Source organism: Prionailurus viverrinus, chromosome B2 (genome assembly GCF_022837055.1).
Source record: "Prionailurus viverrinus isolate Anna chromosome B2, UM_Priviv_1.0, whole genome shotgun sequence".
Lineage (NCBI taxonomy): Eukaryota > Metazoa > Chordata > Mammalia > Carnivora > Felidae > Prionailurus > Prionailurus viverrinus.
The window spans coordinates 59,131,747-59,151,476 of NC_062565.1; the positions used below are offsets into that span (position 1 = coordinate 59,131,747).

Here is a 19,730-nt window from a genome sequence, read left to right on the forward strand (position 1 = left end):
AGAGGAAAGGGTTAAAAAGCAGAGTTTGTGGGGTGCCTGGGTGTCTCAGTTGGTTAAGTGACCAACTTCAGCTCAGGTCATGCCCCTCATGGTTTGTGGTTCGAGACCTGTGTCAGGCTCTGCACTGACAGCTTACAGCCTGGAGCCTGCTTTAGCTTCTGTGTCTCCCTTTCTCCGGCCCATCCCCTGCTCACACTGTCTCTCCGTCTCTCTCCCTCTCAAAAAATTAATAAATGAACTTTAAAAAAATTAAAAAGAAGCAGAGTTTGTAACCAAGCAGCATATATTCCTCTTTCTGAACTGAAAGCAATGAGTCTGTTCCCAAGAAAGGAAGAAAAATAACAGGAAAACAATTTGACTTAACCTACTCTATGTACCTAACTCAGTTGCGGAGCTCACATAAACTAGAAAAAAAGGTTTCTCACTCTGGAATTCTATCTTATGCTATGGGTCTGAGGTTCTTTAACTTTCATGAAGTCTGTTTTTCTTTCTGTGCACAAGTTTTATTATTTTCCAACTTTCACAGCCTAAATTTCCTCTAAGGCAGGTGTTCTGAACCACAGTAATACAGATATTTTGAACCTGATATTTCTTTGTTGTGGAGGGCTGTCACGTGCATTGCAGGATATTTGGCAGTAAACCTGGTCGCTATCCACCAGATAGCAGTAGCAGGCTCAATCTCTATGTGACAACCAAACAATGTCTCTAGACACTGCCAAGTATCCCCCGGTGGGGAAAAATTATAGTTGATTGCTCCAGGGAGCTTTTGTATCTGATCTTACCTATTCTTTTCCAGAGATGTCTATATCTCTCACCACAAATTATGGCACTACCCATCCATTCTTTAATCCTGAAGAAATGTCTCTGAGGACTGATAAAGAATGAACATGTTGGTGTATTTTCTGGTTGAGGGTACAATTACAAGGTACCTTATTAGCTTAGAATAGTTATAGGCCAGTAGGAAGAAGTTTCAGCTTTTCTGTTCAACTTATTAGGCTTCATCAGCAGATCATAGTGTCAATTTTAGATTTTTTTCCATTTTGTATATGTGTGCAAACTAATATTTTTAAGTGTTCATAACTTAACTTATCCAATGTTTAACTTTAGCTTATCCAATGTCCCTTTCTTTGATTTGTTGACTTTTTATCATTTTTTACATAAAAAACAACATTGGGGGTATTTTGTGCATTACATTTCTTTCTACCTTCACGACATGTATCTCCCCCCAGATCCCACGTCAAGATAGCTTTGACGACCCCATTACTAAGAAAGACCTCCTGTTGGTCAATTTATGGAAACTTTACTCTTCCTATATAGAAACATCTCTCCAAATATGCTCCTATCTACTACACTTGGAATGACTTTTGCTGAAATTTTGCTGCCTTCTCTGAAAGAAGGGTAGTCCAGTACAAAGAAACAAAAGTATTTACCTATATAGAGCTTAAATTTCATCATAATATACTCTTGTAGACCATGAAAAATATATGTGAAGAACTATACTGTTATCTGGGAAACTGAATGGCATTTATTAAGAAAAAAACATATGAAAAGGAGATAACGTGTATGGACCAGAAGTGAGTATTTAGCATTTCAGTTGGATGTCTATGAAAGAACTTACTGAAAAAGTAAACATTTAGAAAATAGCTAAATAGAACGGAAAACCCCACAAATCAGAAATTTGAGTCAAAATCTTCAAGATAAAGGCCCTGAGGCCAGGAGAGAGCATGCTTGGGTTCTTCTAAGGACTTTGAAGGAACTGTTGCTATTTTAGTGTGAGCTAGAAGGAATATGATCACATTGAGCCTCTGGTTAAATACTTACCTGATCTAGCCCCTGGAAAGTTTAATGTTGTAAGCTTTCAAATCCGTCTGGGTATGTGTGTGTGAATGCAAAAGAGAGAGAGAGACAGAGACAGAGAGACAGAGAGAGAGACAGAGAGAGACAGAGAGAGATGGAGGGAGGGAGGGAGAGAGGGAGAGAGGGAAAGAGTGAGAGGAATATTCTGTTTAGATTTTCTGTTGTTGCAACTACAATTTTAAAACTCTAACTCCCACCCCAAATGCAAATTGTATTCATATGGAATTCTAATTTGAGCTTTACTTCTTTCAGTGTTCAGTGTGAGTTTGCATAAGTCACGCTTGTTGAAAATTATTGTAAAAAAAAAAGATTTAACTAGAGGATGGAAATAGAAAAGAGGAATGAAACAGATGGTAAAGTTAAACTACATGAGTTTTAAATTTTGGGTTTTTTTTGTTGGTTCCCCAATGAAACCTTATAGGAAACTTAAAAAGATGAGATAAAACATAAACTGCATCCTTATATCTGCATCCCTGAACCAGTTATAAAAGAAGAGAACCAAAGGACCAGTGTATAAAGCTCTCATGGCATTTTCTTTGATGGTATAAAATGCAGCAGCAACAAATCTGGCATAAAATCAGAATGTTATAAAATATTTGAATAGGCACAGACCAGAAATTATGGCTCTGTGTATATTATGTATCAAAAATTAAATTAAATTTATTAGTAAATCATTGAAACTCTAAGGCAAAGAAATCCTGAATCATTGGTATGATGCAATGAAAATAGAATTTAATTGCATAGTGTCTATATTCTAGCTTTATAGTGTGCATAATATCAATCATATTTCTTAATTTAGTGTTCATTTTTTAATTTTTAAAACAATTTTTTAATGTTTATTTTATTTTTAAGAGACAGAGAGAGCACAATCGGGGGGGGGGGCAGAGAAAGAGGGAGACACAGAATCCAAAGCATACTCCAGGTCCAACCTGTTGGCACAGAGCCCGATGTGGGGCTCAAACTCATGAACTGTGAGATCATGACCTGAGCTGAAGTTCAACACCTAACTGACTAAACCACCCAGTCATCCGATTATTTTTAATTTAATATTAAGATATTAATTAATTTATTTTGAGAGACATAGAGAGAGAGAGAGCGAGCATGCATGCATGACTGGGGGAGAAGCAGAGAAAGAGGGAAGAGAAAGAATCCCAAACAGGCTACATGCTCAACCAGAGCCAATGCAAGACTGGATATCAAAACTGTGGGATCACAACCTGAGCCACTATCAAGAGTAGAATGCTCAACTAACTGAGCCACCCAGGTGCCACTATTCATTTTTATAAACACGAAATGACAATAAGAATAGTTTTTTACCCTTTTTTCACTATGAGCTCTTAATTTTTTTCAGTGACTTAGTTTTTGTGGTTATGAGAAATCTGACTCTCATTTGGGAAGTAACAATTGTTTTACCATGGGAGCTATTTATATTATTAATATTGAGATTAATATTGACATTGTGAAACTGCTTGATTAGAAATTCCTCATCATAATTTCAATGAGAAGGTTCAGCATCATTTTGCCACTTTAATTATAGAGAAAATGAATTGAAAAAAGGGAAATTTAACTCATGATGAAGAGCATGGCTTAGAATTAATAAAGTTCTGACCTACATTCTTTTTTTACTCCTAATATTGTCGAGCCTGTTGCATTTAATATAAACTTTTCAATGTCAAAGTTGTTATGGAATATGTTTTATTTTTCATAATACTCCAATTAAATGTATATTCAAAAAATAAAACATTTTTTCTGATTATAATTTTAGTCTAATTCCATTAACAGGGGTAAACCACTGCCAGGTTGTTGGTTTATTTTCTTTTAACCCTTATTATACACATCTGTACAATACAAATATCATTCAGGCTTCACTGGCCATCGCAACTCTGGTTAACCTTGGTGTTTAGATCTGGATTTTGACTCAGAGCCTCTCAGCCCCATGATTTTCTCTCTAGTTCCCTATTTCCCTGTCTCTGTGTATATTAACTTGTCCCTAGACTACATAGGTTGCAGGCCTCAGATAATTCACTCTTTCTATTAAGTCAATTCAAATATATAAGAGAAATTTATATTTATTAAGATATTACAAAATGCTGAGTGATTATGGGGACAGAAGACATCAGAAGCTACACCACCTTGTACCATCTAACTGGCTTCCCCTGCTCCCCGCACTTCTTACTGCCTGAAAAAGACTGGGGTCTTGACATATAATCTCTCATGATGTCTGAACACTCAAAGAGGTGAAGTCCAATGGATAATCTCTGTGGGAGTAGTGCTGACATGCCTATTGACCTACCCCACAATTCAGGAAGTACATATTTTACTTTGTTACAAGAAGCTAAATACCTTATATATACACATCTAACCCCAAATTAAAGTTAGAATAATATAGCCATTTCTCATTAAACATTTTGATCTGAGTAATTTACAAGTATCATAATACAGTTCAAAAACATACTCTAAATTAGATGCATATTTTATTATAGGGATACATTATAATTTTAAGCTATTCTTGTTTGCTTAATTTGTTTACTTTTATTCTAAAATAAATAATAACATAGTGAATATTTTCTATACATGTTTAATATAATTCTGCTTTCTTACTTTAGGGATTTCTAAAAATTGAATTATTACAGATGGAAAAACTTAGGTATATGCTCTAAATTTCCAGCTGGCAGTCCTATTTTCCCCAAATACATGTGAAAAGGCTGTCTCATTAAGTGTGTATACTTTTGGGTTTTAATGCAGAATTATAAAATGATAGGTCCATATTGCCTCAAATGATATTTCATTGATTTTTAGAAAGTTTGAACATTTTAAAAGTGCGTTTATTTTCCACTTGCTTTTTTATCTAAAGATTATCTATAAAAATCTAGTGTCTAAATTTATTGTTTTTTCTTTAAAAATGACTAATAAAATATACATATAGTTTTGCATGAAGTAACAAATATGCTCCACTATGACAGAGTATTTTTTAATTTCTTGGCAAGCAATCAAGCGCCAAGGTGATTAAGACATGGAGCTTAATAAAAGTAGTAATATTCAAGCCTCTATTCACTTACCACCACAGTGCCATCAACAGGAACAAAGTGGTACCAGACATTTTTCCCCCTGAGGAACAACATGGGGCAAGAGTCCCAGTGAATGCAGCACAGATGAAGGAAACTTCTCACTGCTAAGGAGCCTTGAAAAAAAGTTTCTGGACTCTTTATGGGCTCGGTGTGGAGGGAAAGAAAAAGAGGCCTAAGAGTGTAAAAATATTAAGTCAATGTGGAAAAATGTGCCCCCTTCCATAAAGAGGTCTCTCTGGAGGCACATGGGAAATGTCCCAGCTGAGTCCCTCTGCTCCCCTGTAATGAAATAGGCCTCTGAATAAGGTCTGTGTGTTGTTGAGAAGAATAATCTGCAACTATTGTGTGTTACATTTTGTTGTCATTTAGCTAAGTGGATTGATAGTACCATCTGCATTTTGTATATCTTTACTGATTTTCTGTCTATTTATTCTACCGATTACTGAATGGGAGGTACTCACATCTCAAGTATAAGTGTAGTTTTACTTATTTCTCTTTTGCATTATGTCAGTTTCTGCTTCATATATTTTGAAGCTCTGTTATTAAATGTACAATTCAATATGATTAGTTGACCTGCTTATGTTTATGAAATAAAGTCATTTTTAATAGTTCGTTACATTGAAATCAACATGTAATGAAGATTTGTTACTAATAAGACTAAACCAGTATTTATTTTGCTTAATTTTTTTTTAATGTTTATTTTATTTTTGAGACAGAGAGAGACAGAGCATGAATGGGGGAGGGGCAGAGAGAGAGGGAGACGTAGAATCGGAAGCAGGCTCCAGGCTCTGAGCCATCAGCCCAGAGCCTGATGCGGGGCTCGAACTCACGAACTGTGAGATCTTGACCTGAGCTGAAGTCGGACGCTCAACCGACTGAGCCACCCAGGCGCCCCTATTTTGCTTAATTTTTACATGATATCTCTCTCTCATTATTTTGCTTTCAACATGTCTTTTTATATGAAATAAGTATCTTTTAAATATTTGAGTTTGTTTCAGATGCCATTAGTAATATCTCTGCCTATTAATGGAAGTGTGTAATCAATTTATATTTACTGTGATCCTGGATATAGCTGGATTTAAGTATATCATATTACTATTTACTTGTTTTATACCCTCTCTTTTCCTTCCTTCTGAATGTAAATATAGTTTTCTCTAAGGAGAAGGAATAGTTTATATCTCTCCTTAAAATGTTATAGTTTAACATATAAAACTCTGATATTGTTTGACATGTTCAAAAATTAGTAACACAAACATCAAAATGGAAAAAATGTCATTTAAAAAATTCCAAAAAATATTATAACTTAAAAATTGCATTTTGTATTTACTTCCAAAAATAATTTGAATATAATATGCATTTTGTTTTCTTTAATATATTACAGTGAACTTAAATATCATGAAAAATAGTGTTAATTACCACCATTCATAACCATTACACAATAGAAACAATACATTTGTGAATACACATTAAATTTTAAATTACTTAACTTAAATATAAACTATTTCAGAACTTCAGTATAGCCATAACTATGATTATTAATCAGTAAGGAAAATTATATATCTGAAGCAATATTCTATTGTTAAGACCATTAGTAATGCATATTATTTTCATCATCATCTAAATTTTAACCCAGTGAGAAGAACTATAGTATTCCTTTCTTGCTAATATTTTATTTAATGGAAGTCATTAATTTAAGGTAGAATTACTGAGAAGGCAGATTTGTCAAGGTGATGATAAGTTCAGTCAAGCTCTTTAAAAAATAAATTAAAACTGGATTCAGAGTCAGTAACATAACTTGTTGAGACACTAGAATAGGTGAGATTTGCTACAGAGAAATGATGGTGGAGGAAGATAAAATTAAAAACAAACAACAGGATAAATGCTCAGAGACTATCTTGAAACAAAACAGAAATAAAAACCCAAAACATAAGTAATATAAAAGAAATTCAAACCAAAGTAGGAGAGACATTTCAATTAGACAATCTCCTATTAAGGAAAGGGTAAATATATTTTAAAGGAAAAAGAAGTGCTAGTACATTGTACTGAGGGTAGGTATGTATATAGTATCTAAAAGTATGAGTTCTGGAGTTGCATAGAGTAAGTTTAAATCTATCTTAATCCCTCCGTATCAAAATGTATGAACTTAAATATTAAAAGCTCAACAGATTTTTAAGTTTCTATAAATTGAATGGTATTTAAGCGTAGATCATGGAATACTACTTGGCAATGAAAAAGAATGAAATATGGCCTTTTGTAACAATGTGGATGGAACTGGAGAGTGTTATGCTAAGTGAAAAAAGTCATACAGAGAAAGACAGATACCATATGTTTTCACTCTTATGTGGATCCTGAGAAACTTAACAGAAGACCATGGGGGAGGGGAAGAAAAAAAAAAAGAGAGGGAGGGAGCCAAACTATAAGAGACTCTTAAAAACTGAGAATAAACTGAGGGTTGATGGGGGGTGAGAGTGTGGGGAGGGTGGGTGATGGGCATTGAGGAGGGCACCTGTTGGGATAAGCACTGGGTGTTAAAAAGAAAATTAAAATATGAAATCAATGAGATCAAATGAAGTAATGACTATAAATGATATGCTATAATATCTAAGGTATTACAGATGCAAAATAAATATTATGTTCTAATCCTGTATATTATTGTACAGTAACACTATTATATTTTAGCATGTTTCCAGAAGTAGACAAATGTATACATATAAATTTGTCCATGATTCATTCCATAAGTTGGCTTTTCATCACTTAAAAAAATATTTCATTAGAATATTTTGTATTTAAAGAAAAAAATAAAAGGCCATAATCCTACCCTCATTTGCCAGAACTGTTTTAAGAAATAAAGCATGATAGGGGCACCTGGGTGGTTCAGTTGGTTAAGTGTCCAACTCTTGATTTTGCCTCAGGTCATAACCCTACTGCTTGTGGGATCAAGCCCTGCATTGGACTCCATGCTGACAGCATGGAGCCTGCTTGGGATTCTCTCTCTCTCTCTCTCTCTCTCTCTCTCTCTGTCCCTCCCTTGCTCGTGTATTCTCTTTCTGTCTCTCAAAAGAAATAAATAAACTTTTTTTAAAAAATGAAATACAGCATCATAAACAGATTTCAAGTTACCTTTGTACCCTCCATGATTTCTTTCCCCACCTGTCCCCTTGGAGAACTCTTCTAGTAAAGCCAGTGTGTGTATTTCTGATATATGTATTTATATTTTTGCTATATATTTACATAATCAGAAAATATTTAAATAGTTAAAAAATAACCAATCATTATCAGACTATGTATATATCTACCAGACTTCAATAAGATGTTAAAATTCAACATTATGTTTGATACTTAAGTAATAATACATGTCACTATTGTTCACTTATTTTAACCACTCATCATAATTCCACAGTGTGACTACGCCATGATGAATTTACCCACTGTCCTATCCATAGGCTTTAGTTTGTTTCAGGTTTGCCATGAAAATTCTTGTATGTCTCTTTCAGTGCATACCTGATAATTTCTCCAGGAAACATACTAAAAGTGGAAATGCTGAGTTGTAGGATATGCCTTACATTGTGTGCAGCACACCCATTGTGTATTTGTAAAGTCATTTTAAAAACTATCCACCAAAAAAAGAGCATATTTGTATATTGTAACTCCAAGACTAATTTTATTCTCCATCTAATTTAAGAGCTAAGGCATTAGTGACTGTGGTTTTATATATACAGAGATATATCACCAGGATTCAATTAACTATATACTTATTTTACAAAAAACACACTTACTAGAACTCTTATTAATGCCCTTCCTACATAATTCTTATAAGTTAAACATGTCTACTACTAAATTTATAGAAGTCATGGTTAAATATACCTACAAGGATATAATTCTCTGGCTTAGATTAATAAAAACATTTGAAATACAGACTGCCTGAAGCTATTGTACTTTCAAGTGCTAAATTACTCTGCCATGTATGAAATTACTTACTCTGAATCTTCCACTTATATTGAAATGCCATCCTTCATTCAGACAGTTGATGCTGAGCAGTCTACGGTGGTCAATTACTTTCTCACAGTTTTTTCCAGTAAATCCTAGCAAACAACTGTAAATACATCCATGTAAATAGGAAAAGTTACAATGTAAATATTATCACAAAAGTCTATTAACAATCTGACAAAAATAATAATGCTTTGTTTAAATTACATACAAGGCATATTACTACCTGATATTTTCAACCATTAATTTTGTCTATGCATATTTCTGTTCTTAGTTATCTATTTAGTGAGAATCTGATAATTTCTCCAGGAAAGGCTATTCATTTAATAGCCTTAATATCATCTTTTGAGAATTTAAAAGTAAAATAAACTTAGGCCTAATTGAATACTTAACAATAAAATACAGGTTTTAGAAAACTATCGGAATAAATAAGACCATTATTAAAATGTGAAAACGAAAGATGACAGGTGAGATTTCTAATGCTTAGTAAAGCCATTCTCCACTGATGATTTGCTACAAAGATCTGATGACACACATGAATTTGAGACATAGTATAGAGAGTTACATTGAACAGTAATGGTATGGCCACAATTGGGCTAATTGCAGAGACTTATTTATGTTCATCCTCACTTAAAAAAAAAAGCAATCTTGTAGTGTAAATGCCTAGGAATCAGCTTTTTTGATTATACTGAGAATGCCTGACATCAATCTTTTGATTGACAAGGCATCCACTTCAGACATCCATCCCTAGTAAATGTTTTGCCAGCTGTATGACACAGCTACTAGCTACACAACTAGATCAGAAGCCAGGCCTTCCCTTCCCATGAAGTTCCCTTTTAACAAACTCCTGTGTAACTAAATAACTGACCCCCTGAGTGACCCTGCATTTCCTTTCCCACTCCCTAATTCTCACTCTTTCGTTCTAAATTCACCAGTAAAGAATGAATCTGTGAAACTGCAGACACCCCACTCTGGACCCCAATGAAAGCAGAAACCTAGGTCCACGTATTTCCTCTCTCTCTCTCTCTGCCAGCAACTTGGTTGCTGGCCTGTGGGCATGCCTTGTACCCCCCAGAACTTGGGAATGCTAAACCTTGTTTTTCAAAGATCCCTGATGGTAGGTGCATCTTGCAATCATACGAGCCACAGGGGGCAGTCTAGCCATAACATTGGCTCCTGTGGGGGAAACATATGCAGAAGCTGCCACAAGTGGTATTGGCCCGGGTGATTCCCCAGGCATCCCTGGCTGATAGCATCTCTATCAATAGGTTGAGACATGCACAAACAAATCTAGATACCAGTTTACTTCAATTCATGAGCTGCAATCAATAAGATGCTAAGAACACACGGTGTTCTGTCTTTCTTTGCCCTCACTTATTAATTTGTGAGAAATATTCCTGTACTTTAAATCACATTTGGTAAACTTTCTATCAAAAGTGAATGGAGCACCAAATTAAATGATGATGTGTCTCTCTAAAGTGGATACTAGTGATTTTAAGACCGAAATAATACTTTTAAGACAAAGTTGTTTTAAGCTGATTTAATAATGAAGCAAATTGTACAATATATTAATTATTTCAAGTTTATTTTAAGAACACAGGAGAATTTCATAAAAGAAGGAATCAAAGGCCATGTTGACACAGTTTAATGGAAACAGCATCAGTAAAATACTTAGTAATTCTCTTTCCCTGCTGTTCAAGGCACAGCATGGCACTTTCAACTTGTAGAATTAAATCATTCCCTCCGTTGTGTCAGCAATGCCATCCATTTTTTAGCACCTACTATGTTCCAGCCACTAGTTTAATTATTTTCACACTATTTTCTTATTTTCACATTTAATCCTTATAAACACCATATAAGGTCCATTTATATGGATTATAAAATCCATATAAATCCTTATATGTGATACATATTATTACCACTATATTAAATTAAGAAACAAACTCAGAAAAGTTAAGAGATTTACTTTGGTCATATGACTAGTTTTAGAGATGTTATTAAAATTAAGTATGGTCTAACTTTATATGCATTATGTTTGCTACTCCATTAATATTTTTTTTTTAATTTTTTTTTTCAACGTTTTTATTTATTTTTGGGACAGAGAGAGACAGAGCATGAATGGGGGAGGGGCAGAGAGAGAGGGAGACACAGAATCGGAAACAGGCTCCAGGCTCCGAGCCATCAGCCCAGAGCCTGACGCGGGGCTCGAACTCACGGACCGCGAGATCGTGACCTGGCTGAAGTCGGACGCCTAACCGACTGCGCCACCCAGGCGCCCCTGCTACTCCATTAATAAAAACTGTTAGGACATGTTTACCTTAATTCTCTCATTCTGAGGATCTACCTAGAAACCCAGATATCACTCCAAGTATCACTTGGTTATGAAAGGAAGCATTCTCACTCATTTCTACTGGGAGTAGAAAAACAGAAGTAGCAGGAATAAGGAAACATCAGAATGACTTAAAATTTTGATTTGGTGAGTAATACTTATCATATCTCAATTTTTCTTTGGGAGGGAATGAATCCAACTGTTGACGACTAACTAAGGACAAGTGTAGTATTTAGACTTATCTTATTCTGGAGTATGGTTTCCAAAGAGAAGGATCAGAGCTATAGTCATTCATGAAATCAGATCAACAGGTTTCAACTCCTAGAAAGATGTTTCTAAAAAAAGCAGAACTTACTAATTATGAAAAGTTGGGCAGAAGTATTAGCACCCTCACAACATACCTAGAAGGAAGCCCCAAAACACCATTTATAATACTTGGCCTAGGGAGGTTTAACCCAAAGGCAAAGGGAATCCATAATGAGAAAATTTTTCTGTTGAGTTAACAGGATATCAACCTTCCATGCCTCCACTCCTACTCATGGTTTGAAATCTAAGAGGAGCTCTTGAACCTCATCCTAATGACATCCTAACAACTCAGTCTGCAGGCAAGGAAAGAAAAGGCTACTATTCTTAACACAAGAATTTAAACCAGGGGTGCCTGGGTGGCTCAGTTGGTTAAGTGAGTGACTCCTGATTTTGACTCAGGTCATGATCTCATAGTAGTGGTGAGATCGAGCCTGTGTCAGTCTCTGTACTACACAGTGGAGTCTGCTTAAGATTCTCTCTCCCTCTGCCCTTCTCCCATTCCTCTCTCTTTCTAAAAAAAAAGACTTTAAACCAGAGAAAATAAAACCAAACAAAAAGAAATAAAAGCAAACTCTAGAATAATACAGATGCTTTGAGAAATTCTATTACAAAAGTGCAAGTAAAGATGAAAAATTCTAAAGGTAAGGAAAAATAAATGAAAGCGAAAGAGAAATTTCAAACAGCATCAATATTTTCCTCAACAACTTAGACAGATATGATTTTCATGAAATACAATACAGAAAATAATATGGTGAAATAGCATACAAACAGGGAGGTGACTTAGTAGCTAACAAAAATAAAATGGAGCCAAGAGTTAAGAACGAAATGCTTTGATGTTAAAGTACGTAGAAATAAAATGTGTTCAATATAAACACTAAAGTCAGAATTGTCACCTCACCCCCTCCCCCAAATCCATCAGAAGTATATAATTCATATTTGGGAATATACAGCAAAAAGTGGAAGAAAGAAAATATAAAAAATAAACACTTAAAACACAGTGAATCAGAATATTTTAAAAGCTTGATAAGGACAAAGATACATTTTATGAACTGGTTTGTGTGAATATCAGAACACAATAGCTAATATTTGGCAATTTTCTGTAAACTTTATTATATTTAGCTTTTCTACCCTTTCTTCATTCATATTTCAACCTTCATAAAGTAAACTATACTGGCTTACTGATACATTCCCTATGACATTAAAACAGGCATAAATTTTAAGCAAAATACAGTGCCCAATAATTTTATTTTAAATGAAGTCTTAGTACAGAATTACGCTGACTATATTTTGCATCAAGAGAAAAGTACTACAATTAATGAGGCCAGAGTCAGTTCTTTAAAAGATCATGAGATATATATTTTTCCAGAATGTGTAATTAAGAAATCAAGAGAAAGAACACAAATACACAAAAATAAAAATGCAAAAGGGAATATGAGGACAAATGGAAGCTAACAACACTACATATTCCTTAGAGCAATTATGCCAAAAAGTTTATGTCAAAATATAGATTGCCAAAATTGAATGAAAATAAAGGTTGAATAGAACAAATATTTGGTGGAACTAACTAAAAGATGCTAGACTTATTTATTTATATGAATGAAGAATTCAAATTCCTATTAAAGAGATGATTCTTGTGATATGTTAGTCTTGATTCTAAGAAGATGTTTGCTAGTTATCTATCAAGTATCAAAAATTTTCAGAATTTGGATGCAAAAGACTCAAAATTTACAACAATAATAGTTACCACTAAATCCATACTTGAAAATGAAAATATGTTGTATTTATTGACACAAAATTATATTTCTAGGAATTTATCCTGAAGAAATAATCAGATGTAAGAAATATATATTTACATCCATATTTCTGCCATGATATTCCAAAGCGCCTACAGAAAGGAGACAACTTCTAATGTAAGAGGACATTCTAATCCACCATCCTGGCCCACCATCACTCTTCCATACCACCAATAATCCAAGGACATTATAAACAAGAAACCAATTCATGTCCAAATTGTCCATTCTTCTTCAGAAACCTTGGTCATCAAAAGTTTCACATTAATGATTCCAATTTTCATTGTATATTTTAAATATAATTAATTTAGCATCATCTTAGCTTTTTTTTCTCTCTCATAAAATGTATATTTTACTCTTGAACTGAGAAGAAACAAAACATTTTGTTCTCAGGCAACTATAAGCAGTTCTCTACGACTAGAGCTCAAAGTGAATAATGAAAGTAGCAAGAGAAGAGAAAGGAGAAGGTGATCACGAAGGAATTTGTAAGAGTTACCTAAGTATCAAAATGTAAGACTGAAAACCAGGAGATTTGGAAGTAGGGAATTGAAATGAAAGAAAATAAACAATTAGGGGTGCCTGGGTGGCTCAGTAGGTTGAGCGTCTGACTTCAGCTCAGGTCATGATCTCACAGTTGACGAGTTCGAGCCCCGTGTTGGGCTCTGTGCTGACAGCTCAGGGCCTGGAGCCTCCTTCAGATTCTGTGTCTCCCTCTCTCTCTGCCCCTTCCCTGCTCGTGCTCTGTCTCTCTCTATCTCAAAAATAAATAAACATTAAAAAGTAAAAAGAAAATAAGCAACTAAACAAGTATAAATGATGAAATAGGCTTTGTATGAATCAATGGTAATACGTCATTATACTGAAGACTAATATTATCTTAAATCTCTTTAACTGAAGTTAAAAAAAAAAAAAAAGGTGAGATTGAGACACTCCAGAGAGAGAAAGAGGTGTCAGGTCAACTTTTAGATCTGAAATTAAGGTAAAGCCTCATCTGCTTACCCTCAAAACTGCTGTTCCCTTCTATTATCTGCCATCCACTAGTATAATGGGATCACATAAATCCATGGTGCTGCTCATGCCTCTATTTCTCCTTACACTGTGATCATTTTATAAACTCAAATTCTCCAGGGCCTGAACTGTAACACTGATCTCCATGCTGCCTCTACTGCAACAGCTGCCACTCTTCCCAGAACACTGTGTTAACTTTACTGCTCATACCTCCACATCTACTCTACCCCAACCATGCCAAACTTTCTACTGTGCATGCCATTAACACTGTCAGTCCACACTGCTTCTCAGCCTTCCACTGGCCATGGCTTTGCCTACTTCCCTCATAACCTCTATTACTCAAACTTTTGCTATAAAGTAGCTAGGTAACTGTTTTACCTCCTTGGAGATCCATGCATTTAAATGATTCTCATAGCAGAAGTCTGCATACTTAGATCCCTTTGATTTACACATAGCTCTTTACAATCAGGAGTTCAGGAGTTCAATGGATGAATCCAGGTACTGGTACTCATTCCCACCCTTGAGATGAATTCTCCTTTTTGGAGAGAAATTTTCTTTTAGGGTTTCACAGAATCTTTCCTCTTTTATTTTCTTTTTTTCTCCTTCCTTCCTTTCTTCTCCCCGTCTTTCTTTCTTTCCTTCCTTCCATCCTTCCTTCCTTCCTTCCTTCCTTCCTTCCTTCCTTCCTTCCTCTATGCATTTCCAAGTTCAACATATGTTACCTTACATGCATAAATGCAAGTAGTCATGACCACAGTTAAATGCCTTTATTAGGCATTATTCCATTAAGAGCAGTTAATGAATATGCATACTTAACTCCAGTTTTGCCTAACTCCATATCAGACAGCTGTATGCCTCCACTGCAGCATCCTCAGTGTTCATGACATATAAACTATCTGGATTTCATCTGGATTTGATCCTGAAGTAAGATGACATCAATTTAAAAATTGAAATTTGCTTCAATATGCCTAGATCTTTTATAACTAGTCTGGCAGGAGAATGGAGGTTGAGTTTGTGGAAAACTGTAGTTTGGAGACTAATCATGGACTATTATAGTAATATAGGAGAAATGAAATACACTCTATAGCAGTATAGAGAAGAATAAACAAATAGAAGAGATGTTCAGAAGGCAGAATGAACAAAATTTGAAATCCTGTTCACATTTATTAACAGGAAGAAAACTACACAGTGCCAATTAGTATTTGGTAATTTTCTTCATACTTTTAATATGTTCTCATATTTAATATGTTCTTATATTATTTTTTATTCTGATTTCAGTTGCTATTTATTGTACTTCTCCTCTTTATAGTTCAGAAAGGCTCTCAAACATTTATATTCCACTAATGGTAACCTTCTATTTCCTTGATGTATTGTCAATCACATAATCTTTACTTTGGTGTGGGGGGGGGGCAAAAAATTGCTAATTGTTTGATCAATCTGGATACATAATCTTCCCTATGGAACCCCATAGTTCTTCCTCATGATGTCTACATTCCTTTCCTTTCCATTTATAAATCTTGGGACCTTGCTCAAATAATTTCTTTTAGTTCTACACCTTAAATAAGATTTCTTCCACTGGATGCCCCATCGGTTTCAGGACTCCTATTTTAGCACCTATTTTATATATGTACCTAGATATTCTATCATTATCTATTTATATTTACCTATGTGAGTATATGTACACATGTGTGTACATGCACATGTACACACACAAGCACACATTTTAATCTTCATTTTTTTCAACACCCTCATGTTTACTTCATATTCCCTTTTTGACATTTCTATTCTACTACATTTTATTTTTAGAAAGAATATTTTCCAGTTACCTTTTTCATATAGAACACCTGGATAAGTTTTCTGATTGTCTGCATAAATATAAATAGTTCTCTCACCACCCAATATATAGTAGTCATGTGTAAGATTTGGGGGAGGCAATATTTTCTCTTGGTAGTCTACAGATGTTTTCTAAATCTATAAATGCTATACCACTATCCTGAAGCTACTGGTGTTGAAATTAAACAATGCGATGCCATACTGGTTACTTTTCCTTTGTAGGTAAATTGTTTTTTCCTGCCTTAAAGCTTGATAGATATTTCATTATGTGTTTTTTTATCATCAATCTAGCTTGGATAGAGAGCATCTTTAATACTCAGACTCAGGTCTTGGTCCAGCTCAAAGAAATATTCTACAATTTGATTAATTATTGCTTCTCCTTCATATGTTCTTTTTACTCCTTCTAGAGCGGCTATCATGTACATGTTACATCTCCTTGATCTATTCTCCAAGATATTCAATTTTTTTTCATGATTCATTAACTAATTCATATTAAGCTCTTCAATAAATAATCCTTGAGCTCCTATTGTAGATAGTTATTTTTAATCCTTGAGCTCCTACTGTAGATAGTTATTTTTCTAGCCATGGTGCATATTCGATGGATAAGTTTTTTCTTTTGTTTTGTTTTGTTTTCCCTCATGAGGTTCATCTTTTAGTGGTAGATGACAGAAAATAAAGACCTTAGGATGTAGAATATTTCAAGAGAAAAGTATATCAGGTTAAAGTATATAGAAAGCACAGGTGTTTGCTATTTTACTAAGTGTGCATCAGGGACAGTTGCCCATGAGACAATTACTATTTCATAAAACCATGATAAATTTAGGGTTAGGTCATGAATGTACATGAAGATAAAACCAGGTCCCCATAAATTTACTCTTTTCTCTACTTTAAAATCTTCCATAAAGCATTCTAGATTTCCATAATTTGGGTCACCAATTTCCTTTCAATTTTCTACCTACGTGAAATTGAATAGTATGTTTTTTAGCTGTAGACTTGATATGTACATATATCTTTGTGTTTTCCTCTTGAATCTTTTCACTTATTTTGACTACAGTTATCTAATTTGATATGACTTCTCTCTCCTCCAGAAATTTTAATATTCTCAAGTTGTATTGGTTTTATTTTAACTCCTGTTCCTCTCCTAAGTCTCTGGCCTCCATTGCATGCAATATTTTTCTTTGCTAACTCAGTGTCTTAGGTGGGGTATCCTTCAGTGAATGGAAGGAAAATTGGGCCAATAAAGTTGAAGCAGCCAGGACATCAGTCCTTTCCTTAGGGACATGGATCTGGCTTCTCTCCTCCTTGGTATCACTGAACATCTGAAAGCCTTTAGTCCTTAAATTCAGAACTTAGTTAACTATGGCAAAGGAGAAGAATACTTAAGTAGGCTGATTTTGACCTACCCTCAAATAGTCAAAGTATTTATATTGATGGAGTATCCACTCTTTTCTGGTTATTGTTCTGTTGTCTCTCTGCTAATTTACAAACGCTTGCTAGCTCACAAAGCAAGAGAATCTGCATGGATTGCTTCTGTTGAGATAGTCAGGGAAGCTAAGACCAAACTCATTATAGTTGCTTGAGGTGTCTAGCAACCATTTTTGTCAAAGAAGTCAGTTGTTTTAAGTATGGGGAGAAGGGAAAGAAATGCCTCACAGATCACCATGTTCTTAGAATATACAATGTATAATTACATTTTTTGTAAAAAACTATTGTTGTATAATAAATATGAAAGTAGTAAGAAATGATAAATATTTTTTTTGTAAAACTAGAGAGTAAGAGGGACATAAATAACTGTGATGAAAATGTTTAAGGTATTAGTTTTCATGGTAAAAAGGGAGATAATATATAGAAGAACAGAGGACCTGAAAAAGATACAAGGAAAAGCAAAGATAATGGAACTAAAATATTTTTAGTGGAAAATTTAGGGGCGAATAAAACACATTTTTATCTTCTCCATTTCTTTTTTCTCCTGAAATGATTTCCTTTAACTGCCTGAAATGTATCTCCATTATTGGGTTGCATTTTGTCAATTAAGCCAATATTTATTAGACAATTAGCTTTACTCTGATTCTTGGACAGAGTATCCCAAACTTTGTTCAATGACCTATGGAATACATGCTACTGATTTTAATGAGAAGTGTCAGGCTCTTTTGGGAACACAACATTAGATAAAACAGAGTAATGACAGCAAAACTTCATCACCAGCATTTTGACAAATAATTCATGTAATGCAGAAATACTGGCATGTGTTTCATTTATTTATTTTTAAGGTGTAGAGAATTCACGTAAAAAATCAATGAACCTAAATATTTAGCATATTTTAACTACAAGTTTTTAAAATAGTTTTCAAAGTACTGAGGAAAACATAAACTTAATAAAATTAAACATGAAATGTTCCATGCTGTTATAAATAATTGGTAGGAAAATTATTGCAGTAATACACTAAAATAATGAAGTAACTACTGCAAAAAAAACCAAAAAATGAAAATTGAAAATTAAAAATTATTTGATATTTTTAAACAGCTAGCTTCAAATACAGCATGTCAACAGTGTCCCTCATGGATTGGGAGCATATTCTTGCTTAACGTTTTCTAGCTGCTGAAATGGCTCTTTCAAACTCTATACCCTTCTAGGAAATGGAAGGCGGCAGTTATAAAGTAACTCCAAATAATTTTCTCTGATTTTGTTATCTTGAAATACTCCTATCACTTGTTTGGACACTTGGAGGAGGTTTTGTTACATTCTTTTTTTCTGGGTCTGTACCACTCTGTTATAAATGAGTTGTAATTTTTTGTCACATAGAAAGCATTGTGGTTTACTTTTGTCTCCTTTGGTTTCATAATCTATAGATGGAAATTCTGATGCAGAGTTACTTGTATCAATTTCAACACTGTCATGTACCTATTCCACTTCTTAGAAAAAGCCCTTTTAGGTAAATAAAGACCTATTCTTACAATAGAAGCTTTGCAATAACACTATACACTTGTTTTCTGCGACTTGTAAGGGCATAGGCAGATGCCTAACTTATATACTATTCATTTTATCAATTTAACTTTTTTTGCATTAACTGAGAAACTGAGTAATTTTCTGGATCTCAAGAAAATAAATGATTCTTCTTTTATAGTTCTTTAAACATTAAACAATGCTATTAGACAAAAATATCTGTATTTTTTAATGAAAAATAGCATGATATACTTCAAACCTAGAGAAAAAAACCAGTATTAAAATATTAGAATAGTGATCCCTGTGCATTACTATATGTTAGACTGCAGGGGGTACCTGGGGAGTCTCAGTTGGTTAAGCATCCCACTCTTGATTTTGGCTCAGGTCATGATCTCAGGGTTGTGAGATGGAACCCCACATTGGGCTCCATGCTGAGCTTGGAGCCTGTTTAAGAGTCTCTTTCTCTCCCGCTCCTCCTTCCCTCCCCTCCCCACTCCCATGCTCTCTCTGTCAGAAATAAAATACAAAAATAAATATGTTAGACTAGGGGGCAGGAGAAAAATCATAAATACATAAAATTATGATTACAGATAATGATAAGTGCTGAAA

The 19,730-nt window shown here is 34.3% G+C and overlaps 1 protein-coding gene across 1 annotated transcript in view; it reads right to left on the reverse strand.

Annotated features, from left to right (window-relative positions):
• The window catches only part of EYS (eyes shut homolog), a 1,626,372-nt gene that overhangs the window by 1,500,813 nt on the left and 105,829 nt on the right, over nt 1-19,730 (reverse strand). Inside the window, exon 5 of the mRNA XM_047860135.1 lies at nt 8,904-9,018. Coding sequence (XP_047716091.1) covers nt 8,904-9,018 — 115 coding nt within the window. The remainder of the gene's footprint in view (nt 1-8,903; nt 9,019-19,730) is intronic.